Raw genomic sequence first — 14,172 nt, 5'->3', positions numbered from 1 at the left:
GATTACAGGCGTGAGCTACCGCACCCAGCCTCACTTTTGTAATTTTTTTTTGATAGAGTCTCCCTCTCTCGCCCAGACTGGAGTGCAATGGCATGATTTTGGCTCACTGCAACCTCCACCTCCCGGGTTCAAGCAATTCTCCTGCCTCAGCCCCTCGAGTAGCTGGGACTACAGGTGCCTGCCACCAGGCCTGGCTAATTTTTGTATTTTTTAGTAGAGACAGGGTTTCGCTATGTTGACCAGGCTGGTCTCAATCTCCTGACCTTAAGCGATCTGCCTGCCTCGGCCTCCCAAAGTGCTAGGATTACAAAAGATATTCTAATGTTAGCTACCCTTATATTCATGCAATAAACTTAATGTGAACATGATGTATTATCTTTTTAATACATTGCTATATTCTGTTTGCTAAACTTTTGTTAGAATTTCTACATCTATATTCACTTGCATTCATTTGCATTATTATGAAACATGCCTGTAAAATCACCTGGTCCAGTGTTTTTTTTTGTGGATTTTTGTTTCTTAATGTCTTTAACTGTAAGTGGACTCTTCAGACTCTACTTCTGCTTGAGTCAGTTTTGGTAAGTTATATTTTTCTAGGAATCTGTTCGATTTTTTCTAATAATCGTATTTATTGCCATAAAATGGTTGGCAGTATTCAATTCACGCTTTAATTCCTTGTATACCTATATTTATGTGCCTACTCTTTCTTCTTATATTGTTTATATGCACCTTCTTTCTTTCTTGTTTGATTGTTCATGCTCAATCTTGACAGAGTTGGTCAGTCTTAACCGAGGTCAACATGGTGAAACCCCGTCTCTACTGAAAATACAAAATTAGCTGGGCGTGGTGGCTGGCACCTGTAATCCCAGCTACTCGCGAGGCTGAGGCAGGAGAATTGTTTGAATCTGGAAGATCGAGGTGGCAGTGAGCTGAGATTGCTCCATTCCACCCCAGCCTGGGCAACAAGAGCAAAAAAAAAAAAAAACAAAACTTCATCTCCAAAAAAAATTTTAAAAAACTTCAATTTTAATCAAAGCCACATCAAAGCTATTTATAATGTTAATAATTTATTCCTGTGAGCCATTGATGCACTGGAGTGGTTCCAAGGAAGAAGAACTAGAACTCTTAGAGAAGAAGCTAGCATTGATTAGACAGGGAAAGAGAAAACCTAAACAGAACAGCGTGATAGCTGACTTCAGATACCTGAACTTTTATATGGAAAAAGGAGTTCTTTATCCTGTGTTAAGCCCAAAATATAGAACTAGGGTTCATGAGCAAATAATAGCCTTGGTGAGTATCAGGTTAGCATTAGCTCTTAAAAACTGTTTTAAACCTACGAATGAACCCTCTGAACTGGTACACTTGCTATTGGAGGTATTCACGCAGAGGGTGGATCTCCTCACTGTCAGATCTTCTAGAGAATATTTGTGAATGAATTATAGAGGGTTGTATTAGATTACTTTGATCTGTTTCTTGTGTGCTTCATTTCTTGCCCCTATTCATCTCTTTCTCACCTTCTTCCTGCATTCACCTTTTTGTCCTGTTATGTTGTTAATTCCTTAACAGGTGCAGCTTTTTTTTTGACTGATAACAAATATTTTGTACATAGTTTTGTTATAGGGTAGTAAAGGCGGTATTAAAGATATCATTAAGCTTCTTCTTCTCTCTCCCTGAATAATTAAAAGCACTTGGGGTTGGGCCCACATGTGGAAGGCATGTAAGTAAAGGTGGTAATGTCCTTGAAGATGAAGCCTGTGATGTTGGGTTGGCATTAGTGAATCCAGGTACAAATGAATGCGTGGTTTCAGTGAGTATAGATACACAGATAGATATGAACGTAGGTGTGTGTATATACATAAATGTCTTATCCCTGTCCGCTGAGAAATTTTGAGAGCAGTGATAGCTGATTAGCACTGGGTATGCTTAGCTTTTGATATCCAAATTTTATTCTCCACTAGGAGGAAAATAGAGCTTTGGAGAAATGGCTGGTTCCAGGTCACAGACAGGGAAAGTGTAAGAATAGCCTGGAATGTCTGGTAGTGACAGAACGTAACAACATGCTCAAAAAATGATGATGACATATCAGAAGGATGTAGAAGCCAACTTGAGTCCACTGGCCAAATCTGGGATAATCTAAGCATGAAAATAAATAAGATTGCAACCTATTGAATAAAATAGGAATTAATGAGCCTATACTGATGTAAAGAAACAAATGAATACATAAATGAGGGATAGGGAAAGTTCTACCTTTGTATAGGTTGCCAACTAATAAATATTGAAATGGATGCTAAACTTAAGTGGGTGAAAATTTGGTGAAGGACAAGATATTCACATAATCTTGAAGTATCCCTTTATAAAATACTTACTAAATATAAAAACAGGAATAGTAGCTCTACACTGGAGAAGTCTGGCCAACACCAGCCTTAAATATGTGATCATGACCCGTAATGAGACCTGAATCCTGAATCACGTCAGAATCCTGAACCACCCGATCAGATGTAGTGAGCACATAGCATCCCTCTGAGATGAACGTGCCGGACATACACAAACTGAACTCATCTGTAGGGAGAGAGATATCTGACAACTCAAATGGAGGAACACTGTGAAACAACTTACAGTTTTCAAAAGGTTAAAAAATACCAGAAAGAACAGAGTGTATCCTTTTGTTTAAAGGACATTATTGGGACACTTGGTGGAACTTGAATGGTGTCTGGTCTCTGTGCTTGGAAGACTGTTAACTAAAATATCCGTGAGACTTTGATGACTATACTGTAAGTAGGATTATGTCATTGTAGAAGATAAAAAATGGAATCATCAGTTATGTTTGCAACTTGCTGTCATGACTTGGGAAGAAAATTCTTTGTACTTTACTTGGAATTTTTCTATAAGTTTTAAAATTATTTTAAAATACAAATTAAAAATAGATATAAACGGGATACTGAATCCTAGCCAATACATGAAGTCAAGAAAAGGAAATAAAAGGCATAGACGTTGGAAGGGAAGAGATAAAAATGACCTTATTTGCAGATGACACGTAGAAGATGCCAGAGACTCTACCCAGCAGCGTCCTGGAATTAGTGAGTGAGTTGAACCCGTTGTGGGATACAAGGTCAGCATACAGAAGCCAGTTGTGTTCCTGCGTATTAGCAACAAACACGTGGAAATCAAGACTAAAAACACATTGTTGTTTACAGTTGCTCTAAGAGAATGGAATATGTTGGAATATATCTAACAAAATATGTATAGGACCTGTATGTTGGAAAGCACCAAACACACTGATAAAAGAAATCAAAAGATGACCTAAATAAATGGAAAAGGCCTACCATGTTCATGGATTGGAAGACTTAGCATAGTGAGTCAGTCCTCCCCAAGTTGTTCTATAGGTCGATAGTGACTCATGGTGTCAAATTGTTCCTAAAGAGCTATCACAGTTTCTGTCAGAATTTCAGGAAAATTTTTTTGTAGATAAAAACAAGCTTATTCTTTTATGTGGAAAGGCAAACGAAGTAAAATAAAATGGCTAAAATGATCTTGAAAAGTAAAAACTAGAAGAAGCAGTCTACCTAATTTTAAAACTTAATGCATAGCTACAGTAATCAAAACAGTGTGGTAGTGGCAGAGGGATGAATACATAAGTCAGTGGAACAATCTAGAAATGGACTTGTAAAAGTATGGTGAACTGATGTTTTGACAGAGGTGCAAAGCAATTTAAAATGAAATCTCACACCTTACACAAAAGTTAACTGAAGATGGATCATAGATGGATCATAATGTAAAAGCTTTCATAAGAAAATGGGAGAAAATTCAGAATGTGAGGCTGGATGAAGAGTTCTTAGCTGTGACACCTAGAGCGCAATTCATGTAAAATATCAATAATTTATACTAAATCAAAATACCTTTGCTCCTCAAAACACCCTGTTAAGAGGACGAAAAGTTGAGTACAGACTGGGAGAAAATGTAAACCACATATCTGACAACTTAGATCTAGACTATATATAGAACTCTCAAAATGTAACAGTAAAAAGAAACAAAAACCCCAGTTAGGAAATGGGCAAAAGATATGACACAGATGGCAGATAAGCCTATGAACATATAAAAAACTTCATTAGCCATTAGGAAAATGCAAATTCAGATCATGGTGGTGGAATGTCACTAGACATCTGCTAAAACAGCTAAAATAAAGAGATCACAAAACCCTAAAAACGCAGAGAAGCTGGATCTCATATATGGCTAGTGGGAATGTAAACTGGTCCAGCCACTCTGGAAAGAATTTGGCAGTTTCTTAAAAAGCTGAACGTATACTTCGCCTGTATGACCCAGTGCTTGCACTCCTGGGCATTTATCCCAGAGAAACGCAGTCGTCTGTCCACACAGAAGTGTGTGCGTGAAAATTCACAGCAGCTCTATTTGTAGTAGCCCCAGATTCGAAACAACCCACGTGTCCTTCAGTGGGTAAGTGGTTAACTGTGGTGCATTCATAACACAGAATACTACTCAGCAATAAAAAGGAAGAAACTTGATGTAACAACGTAGATAGCTCTCAGAGGACTTACGCTGGATGAAAACAGTCCAGTCCCCAGTGGTGGCATAGTACATGATTCCATTTATATAACATTCTTGAAATGATGAGACTTCTCGAGAGGGAGAGCAGATCGGTGGTTAGGGGTGGAATGGGGAAGAGTGTGCCTGCCAAGGGGCATACAGAACCTTTGTGCTGATGGAATAGGTATGTCTTGTGGTGGTCATGTGAATTTATTTGTGGTAAAATGGCATGAAACTGTACATACACAAATGAGTGCCTGTAGAACTGGAGAAATTAGAATAAGGTCTGTTGATTGCAGCAGTGTATTTTCATGCTTCTGAATTTCATGGCCTTCTGGAACTAGGCTCTGGACAGCGAGCGCATTGCTAGGAGTGGGGCTCTGTGGTGAGCCCGACGGTGTCCCTGGCTGCAAAGAGCTTAACTCTGGCAAGAAGGCTGCTACTGGTCAGGCTTGACAGCTCCTGCTGCCCTCCCCCAGTGGAGCTGATCAGAATCTTGCCCTAAGAGGCCCCTCTTAAAAGCCACCTTCCTTGGGTGGGCTGGCCTGCCCTAGAGCACTTAACACTGGGCTGAGGGAGCTGCGGAAGCGTGCAGGGGGAGTGCTGGAGTCCAGGACAGTCAGCTGTATGTGAGATTGGGGCGAGGGTGTGGTTGTTTCTAGATTAAAATGCAGATACATGATCAAGTAGAATTTTGAAATTCCTGTAAATTTTTAAGGTAAAATAGTAATTACCAAGGAATTTTGTTCTTTAATACCCTCTTAGGGTATTAAGGAGGGTTTGTCAGTGAAAATGATCAAGAAGGACTGGTCCAGTCGAACCACTGATTTTGACAGACAAGAAAACAGACCCCAGAGTGCCCCTTATCACAGGACTGTCAGCGACTGGGATGCTGATAATGTTTCTCAAGTAGTAATCACCCTTCTCTGGGAAATCGTGGCTCTGTCTGAAATCATGTAGGCTGGTAGAGCCAAAGCAGAGATCAGAATCCACATCTTTAGATCCCTCAAACTCCCCTCACCCATGTTTTTCGTCTGCACCGCAAAATTCCAGATACCTGTACTAAAAGTCCTGAAGGTTTCTGCACTGAATTAGTTTACGCTTAAGAAGGTCAGTTAACGTCAGTCCATTTCCTGCTTATGTTTCAGAATGGGTTGGTAGTGATTTGTCATTCTGACAAAATTCTAGCAGGCGTAGGAATTTGAATATGTGAAAATCTTCTGGAATTCATCATATAAACAGTGCAAATACTTGGCTGAATTAAATTGTTATGACACTCTACTAGGTAGGCCCTCTGAGAAAATGGAAGTAGCAGCCCTTTTTCCCTGATAGTCAAATTTAGGAGGTGAGAGGAATGAATCAGTACAGGATTTCTCGACTCTCCGAACCTAAACTGCAGACTGCTCCTCTCCCCTTTGTCTCCGTGGCTCAAGCCACATTCTTCATGTGCCTCAGACATGTTAGGTATGTACCACCTTAAGGCATTGGTCGTTCTCTGTGAGACTGAACCCTTCCACATCTGTGCTTACATGTGACCCACCTGCGTGGTCAGTCACAAGGCCGATCCTGCCCACCTGTTTAGAATTGCAGTCTACCCCTCTCCCCAGTGCTGTGAATCCCATTACTCTACCTTTTTTTGTAGCATTTATTACTCATGTACTTTACTTAGTTATGCTTAATGCTATATCACCGATTATAGATATTTGGTCCACATTGTTTGCATGGTGTCTCATGGGCCTTTGGATGTGATGAAAGTAAAATCCTTTCCCCTAAGTCCCTCTACCCTCAATTTATTTAGGTTCTATCTCTCCTAGAAGCAGAGAGTCTGAGTTTCAAAGAAAATGGTGCAATACTGCCGGGCGCTGTGGCTCACTCCTGTAATCCCAACACTTTGGGAAGCCGAGGCAGGTAGATCACCTGAGGTCAGGAGTTCAAGACCAACCTGACCAACATGGAGAAACCCCGTCTCTGCTAAAAAAACAAAATTAGCCAGGCATGGTGGCACAGAACTGTAATCCCAGCTACTCGGGAGGCTGAGGCAGGAGAATCGCTTGAACCTGGGAGGCGGAAGTTGCAGTGAGTTGAGATCGCGCCACCGCACTCCAGCCTGGACAACAAGAGCAAAACTCCATCTCAAAAAAAAAAAAAAAAAAGAAAAAATGGTGAGATACTTACTGATTATTTTAAAGTGAAGATTAGTATGTCTTATTTTATACAAGCTACCAAAGAGGAAAAATTTCCGTTTTCCAAACTAATGAATTTTACCTAATTTGTAAAGACACTTCTCAGGTATTCTTTCCATTGCAGACTCTTGGGGACAGATTAAAGAGGACTTTTTCAATTAGGAGATTTGTGGAATCAGAATGTAGTGTCATTGTCCTGTCAAGCTTAGGATCTTGAAATCATGATGGGTTGAAAGACACTGACAATTTCAAGGACAGTAAACTATTGTTTGGAAAAGGTTGAACTGACCAAATGTTTCCTAAACAATGTTTACTTTATTAGCAAGGTTGTGATGGTGCTACCTTGGAAATACCCTTTCCATTCCCACTGCCACTGCTTGATTCAGGCCTCATCACCTCTTGATTAAGCTTTCAGTGTATTGGTATATGAAGTTGCCTTCCTCCTTGTTCAGTCCATCTTATATGCTGCTGAGAGTTATTTTCATGAAAATCAAATGTGTTTACACCAGTCCTTTAAAGAACTTCATTGGCTCACGCCTGTAATCCCAGCGCTATGGGAGGCTGAGGCAGGCGGATCACGAGGTCAGGAGTTCAAGACCAGCCTGGCTAACATGGTGAAACCCCATCTCTACTAAAAATAAAAAAAGTAGCCGGGCGTGGTGGTGCATGCCTGTAATCCCAGCTACTCGGGAGGCTGGGGCAGGAGAATCGCTTGAACCCAGGAGGCGGAGGTTGCAGTGAGCCGAGACCACGCCACTGCACTCCAGCCTGGCAACAGAGCAAGACGCTGTCTCAGAAAAAAAAATAAATAAATAACTTCATTGGGGCCCTGTCCACAGACTGTGCTTGTAGCACAGCCCACATCCCTTCAGGGTCTGCCCTTACTGTGTTTGGGGACCCCTCTTTCTAGCTAGCTCGTCAGCCTTTCTGAATTTGCCAGTCCTGCACACTACACCATTCCCTTTCATTCCTCTTTATGATGTGCCCTCTGCTGGAATTTCCCCTTCCTGCTGATCTCACTAGGCCTATTCAGGTAGCAGCTACTCAAGCTTATTTTATGCGATAAAGTATCAGTACTCAGAATCATCGCTTGATAGAATTTCTTTTCTCCTTTTTAAAAGCTTCAAACAAATAATGTCTTACCTTTAGATCCCTATAGGTTAAAATATATTTGTTGACTAAAAATTGTGTATGATTACCGAAAGTGTTCAATGCAGGGAACACATCAGTTCATCATGGAGGCATTTCGTCAGAGAGTCTAGTTAGAGAAGATATGTCATGGACTGCGTCATCACAGAAGTGGGGTTTATGTGAGAGAGGAGTTGGAAATCACACCTGAGTGGAGAGCAGTGTGAAAGGTGATGTCAGCAAGAATTTAGGATGTATGGAAAGGATAGTAAAGACACCAGCTGGATGGATCAGGGAGACATGGAATGCAGAATGCAGGAAATACGTAATCTCTTAACTTGCACAAACCTAGGTTTCATTTTTGTGTTCTAGTGTGTGACACTGGTGATGACTTTACTTCCCTGAGTGACCGTGAGATGGGTGTGGTCCATATTCATATGCACTTCATAGGGCTGTGAGGACTGAGAGAGGCGACCCAGTGACTAGTGTCACACAAACGTGACATGTCGTAGGCACCAGATGATTCTAGACAGTGGTTCTGGTTGGTTTTGTGGTCAGTTAGAAACCTTTCATCAAGTGAAACTTTCTTTGCAGAGCAAACAATTGAACAGTTAATATAAAATCTATATGTACTAAAGTTTGTATTCTCCATTAATATGGGGGAGTATATGGTAACCTGGTGTTTAGTGCTAGCTGTGTTTTTGGCTCATTGCTCAATTTATGAGAGAGAACGCATAATATTTGTTGTTCGACCATTTTACTTGCAGGATTGAAGAGAGTTGGCATATCTAGAAAATGCTTTGAGTTCTTGGACATGACTCTTTGAAAACGTACCGATTACCCTTAGTTGAGAATGGGAAAATCTAAAGGGGAAAAGTCACTGGTTGACGCTGTACTATTAGAATTGGTCATCTTCTTGCCTGACTTGTAAGTTAAGGATGCATGATCTTTGCTGTGATGTAACTTGTTGAGGATACATTGTAACCAGTTACAATGAACACAGATTCTCCTCTGTTTGACCTGGAAAACTTTCCAAAAGGAGATGTCTTTACAATGATGATATATTTGGTGAAATCTGTGGGTTTGTTTTTTTTTTAGAGCTGATGATGACAGTATTGAAAGAGGAAACTAATCTGTATTGTCAGCACAGCCACAGCTAGCACTAGTCATTTCTTGAGAGGTGGAGCTGTTTCTCAGAAAACACGCTGTTTGAGGGTAGGAGGTGAAGCTCCTTGTCAGAAATTGGCTTAATTTTTATCCAAGTTATAAAACACAGTTCTGTTTGGGTATTGCATTTCTTCATTCACTCAGTGACAAGAATTAAGGCAGATGATGCCTGTAGAAAAAAAAGTGTATGTTCTTGATAGTTCTGCTACTGGTGCTAGTAGAGGTTGAGAAATAAGATTTCCTGTGAAGTGTGGTTTGGTTGTTTTTGTGGTATCTCATGCAAAACAGTTAGAACTATCTTCATTTTTCTCCGTTTATTGGATCCTTTAAAAGATAGGAAAGGGTGAGATAACCAACCAGACTTACGATGGTAGAGTATTGTGGGCTTTGGACTCCCTTATATAGACCAAAGGTTATGGGATGCTGCTGTTACGATAATCTCATTTCAGAGGTTCCTATGGAAGAGGAGAAAGGATGTACCTTTCTGTGTGTTCTCATTCAGAAGTCAAAAGTTTTTAATGATTTTTAATGGTTTTTAATGATTCGTTTACAGATTTGGGACTGACTGATAGTATCTGGGCAGGGTAAAGAGACCTGTGACTCAGGTTGTAAGGGAACCTGTGTATGCGCTCACAAACTCGAAACTATGTGTTACGATCCTTAACTGGAGAAGAGGCAGTGCCCTTCTTTGTTATCTTCACTAAAGAGTATAAATTATAAAGTCACAGTTTCTCATAAAAAGGCTTTCATAGTTTCACTTCCTGAAATGTGTATATTCACAATCTTTTGCAATAGTTATTTTAAGGTGATGTGTTTTAGTTAATTTTTGTCTCTACAGCCTCTTCTAAATCAAAAAGTTATATATACTTTTTATTTTATATTAATCTTTTTAAATTTTTGTTTTTTGTAATTTTAATATATTTTTAATTTATTTTAAAGTTTTATTTCTCTTTTTTACTTTAAGATTTTTTCTTTTTAAATTGTTTTTCCTTTTTCCTTCGTATGTATTTTTCTTAATAGAACAGAAGAATTAAAATAATATCTAGTGATGTAGGTATTTGAGTTTTGTTTTTAATCAGCCTTGAGAAGAAAATGTAGGCTCAAATAACATTTGTAGTCAGTTGTAAATAGCTATAGAGTGTTCCCAAGGATTACCTTTCTTAGTATTATCTGATAACAAAATTAAAAAAAAAAAATCCTGAGAAAATTCACTGTTCCTTTGCTTTTATTGACTCTATAAATTAATATTAAACAGGAAGCGAGGCTACTGCCAGGGGCTGAGCCCTGTAGACCCAGTGCCCTGCAGGTAGTGCCCTCCTCCATACTGCCTCCCAGGACTGGATCTGGGCTTTTCTGGTTTGTGGTTACTGTGCTTATAGAGCATTGAGGTAACACCTGGTGCATATTTTACAGATTGAAGGAAAATAACAGTGAATTATAGTTCAGAGTCCTGAGGGTGAGGTATCAAATACTCTGGCTGAAGGTCTTTCTCTAGGTTTACTTCCTCCATAGCTGGGCAAGGGTGTGGGGTGGTGCCATGTGGGGTAACCAGATTCCCAGCACCCTGTGAGGTAGACCTTCCCAGGTTTTATGGATTCCTACCGCATGTTAGCCAAATGGCTGTTTTCAGTTGTGCAATAGATATGAGTAGCCTTTGGTTTGTGTTCTTTCTGTGATTACAACATGAGGAAATACATTCCTCTGGTGTGATATTTTAGTGGAACTTTAATTTTAAAATCGTGTAGCTTTCTAAAACCAGGCATTATTTTTTTGATATGTTGTCTAGGAGATACGTGGTCTTTATTTTAATTAGGTTGCTGACCTTTTTACTGTTTTACATAACAGTTAAAGGGTGATTAAACTGTTAAAAAAAAAAGTGATTTTTAAAAAAGTGCTTGTTGACATCATCTTTCCGAGAACACTAGTATAAGTGATTTACTATAACAAGATCTTAGTTTTTCCTGTTGGCAAATGACATGTAATATTTACAGAGGTCTTGGGTTTAGTCCAGCAGAAACATCTCAGATAAATGGATGTGTGAAACCAAAGCCATTTTACATTTCCTTTCATATGGGGATAATATAAACAGTTTTTTCGTTTAAAAGTAAAGAGAGACTGGCTATTTAGTATGGATTTCTTTGAGGGGACAACTTGTAGTGTAGTATATATTCTCTAGAGTTAAACATCAAACACCGTGTTTTTAGTTTTATAATTCAGTGGTATGCATCCAGCAGTTGTGTGTTGAGGATTCTGAGTTAATTCATGGGCTTTTTCTCCTGGTGTCATGCTTGTCTTCCTTTTCCATCTAAATGTATAAGGTCACATTTTGTATTTCACTTATTTAAATTAGCATAAATTCTCAATCTATGAGATTTTTACTTTTAAAAACTAGAAATATCTCTAAACTGTTAACAGTCTAAGTAGTGAAGTATCTTCAGTGGTCTTTTAAATACAATTGGAATATTCCAGCTGTCTTTAAATGTTTTCAGCATTTAACCTAAACACAGTTCAGTGCTAAAATTTATTTACAGTGGAATTCTTATCTATTGAGCAGTGAAGAGGGTGAAATAGGTTAACCTCGGAAATCTAGTCTCATCTATTTGAGACCAGTTACCGTTTTGTAGGTAGACCCGTCAATTCTTAGGTACCAAGAAGCTGAATGATCCTTTTACTTTTAGGAAAGTAAGTACTTTATTCATTTAACTATGTTTACTTCTGTTCGATTTTTCAAGTCACAATGGCTAATGTGCTACAAACAGAAGCACTTCCCTTCTAGCACTATAGTAACAAACAAGATTACATTTTATAGTTCTTAAAAAAAAGTAGAGAATAGTTTAGGATTTGTCTCAACTCTCTTACGATGCTAATTCATTTTTCTTATTTCTTCTATCCTTTTGTAAATACCTAGAATATTAATATGAAGATAAGACAATGGTAAGTTTGAAATGACATTGTGGTTTATCATTCTCTGTTTTCAGATGATCACAGCCGTGTTAAACTGCAGAATGCTGAGAATGATTATATTAACGCCAGTTTAGTTGACATAGAAGAGGCACAAAGGAGTTACATCTTAACACAGGCAAGTAGATACCAAGCAAATGTCTGAAAATGATGTGTTTGTGGTCGTTCGGCTGTAAATCATAGGGAAAAGTATATCTTGATTTCTTTTGGAAATGAAATGGTAATTTAGTTTTTTCTGACGATGTAATGAATTTTGGACGTTATAAAGTTTTGAAGCTTTGAGTATTTAAGATAAAAGGCAAGTTATTTTTAATATTACACGTTCTGTGAAGGAAAATTCTTATGAAATGGCTTAGGCCAGTTCTTTGGGCAGGTTGTTCCTTACATTATGTCTGACACAGAGCTCTGCGAATGCTTCTTAGCGTCTGCTGTTTCTCTTCCCATAACCTGTGGCAAAACCAGAGGCCCTAGACGCCTCTTCTGTAGCTCTCCCTGCCTCGCATATACCTTCAGAGAGTACGCCAAGCCCTGGATGGTGTCTGGTCGTCTTTGAGGACCTGTGCAGGTGCTGAGACCAGGTGCTCCAGAGGCCCAGCTGCAAGGCCTTGTGCTCCCTTTGGCCTTCTGTCCAGTTGTCTCTGAGCACATCAGCCACACCTGTGTGCAAGCATGATTTTCTTTCCATTCTGAGATAATAGGAGAGATTTTTGTGTATCCACAGCTACTCTTTATTCATCAAGTAATAAAGACTTGATTAATGGTGCTGTCACTTCCCCCTAAAGATTTTTAAATATTCAAGAGATACACCATAATATTTGATATTTTTGAAAACATAACTTGAATCAGAATGACTTACTTGAAAGAGAAAAATGTTTGATAAGTAAAAACATATGCAGATTAATGTAACTAGGAGCTATTAGACTACATCAGTCCAAAGGAAACTAAAATGCATTATTTTACTTGAGGTAATACAGCTCCTGCAAGTCAAAAAAAGAAAAACAGCCCATGAAGAAAACTGGCATAGGACATAAATTCCTAGTTCAAAGAATGACACAAAGGTGGACACTTTGCACATGAAGAGATGCCCCCTTCATTCAGCAACCAGGGAATGGGCCACCCCCTGTCAGAACAGGAGAGATTTCAAAGTGTGTGGAACTCAGTCTTCAAATACTCTGACCGACCAAGAAAGTCTACTTAGAGAAATACAGTCAGACATAAAGACATACATGATAGGCCGTATGTCTCATGCCTGTAATCCCAGCACTTTAGGAGGCTGAGGCACATGGATCACCTGAGATCAGGAGTTTGAGACCAGCCTGGCCAACATGGTGAAACCCCATCTTTACTAAAAATACAAAAATTAGCTGGGTGTGGTGGCGGCCACCTATAGTCCCAGCTACCCAGGAGTCTGAGGCAGGAGAATCGCTTGAACCTGGGGGTTGGAGGTGGCAGTGAGGCAAGATAGCGCCACTGTACTCCAGCCTGGGCAGAAGAGCAAAACTCTGTCCAAAAAAAAAGACATATGTGATCATGTTCATTGCAGTCTTATTTTAACGCATCAGACTCATGCTGTCTGTGAGGGACTGGTTAAATAAGTTAATCATACATACACCATTAGTGGTTATTTTTGGAGCTTGGGAATAGAGACTTTAATTTTCCATTTTCTTCCTTTCTGTAATATTGGAAGTTTTTTTAAATGTGCATTCATATTTTAAACTACTATTTAGAGTTAAAAATTTTATTTTCTGTTTGAAATAACTACAGTTGACCCTTGAACCACACAGGGTTGAACTGTACTAGTCCACTTACAGGCAAATTTTTTTCAACCAAAAACAGGTCGGAAATGCGGTGTTCATGAGATGTGAAATCCATGCATACAGAGGGCTGACTCTCTGTATCTGCAGGTTCTACAGGGCCACCAGTGGGGTTTGGACATGTGTGGATTTTGGTATACTGCAGTGGAGGGGGGCGGATTGGGTCCTAGAACCAGTCCCCTGTGTATATCCAGGAACAACTAATAACATTACAAAATAGAGAAGAATTACCACCCTAGATCCCTTATCACAATACTTTCTCCCTCTGTACCATTTTTCTCCTTTTTTTTTTTTTTTGTTTTTGTTTTTTGTTCTCTTCTTAGTTCTTAAAAACATAGGTCTTTCTCAAGATTCTAAATTAGCTTTTTTTTTTTTTT

The 14,172-nt window shown here is 39.2% G+C and overlaps 1 protein-coding gene across 6 annotated transcripts in view; it reads left to right on the top strand.

Annotated features, from left to right (window-relative positions):
• PTPN2 (protein tyrosine phosphatase non-receptor type 2) overlaps positions 1-14,172 on the top strand; it is a 94,892-nt gene that overhangs the window by 34,852 nt on the left and 45,868 nt on the right. For all 6 annotated transcript variants that reach the window (XM_030925787.1, XM_030925790.1, XM_030925789.1 and 3 more), the window contains exon 3: positions 11,999-12,099. In XM_030925787.1, the coding sequence (XP_030781647.1) occupies positions 11,999-12,099 (101 nt within the window). The remainder of the gene's footprint in view (positions 1-11,998; positions 12,100-14,172) is intronic.

The sequence above is a fragment of the Rhinopithecus roxellana genome, chromosome 21, assembly GCF_007565055.1.
Source record: "Rhinopithecus roxellana isolate Shanxi Qingling chromosome 21, ASM756505v1, whole genome shotgun sequence".
NCBI classification, from domain to species: domain Eukaryota; kingdom Metazoa; phylum Chordata; class Mammalia; order Primates; family Cercopithecidae; genus Rhinopithecus; species Rhinopithecus roxellana.
Note: the sequence above shows the minus strand (reverse complement) of the source record. Positions and strands in the feature narration are given on the sequence as shown.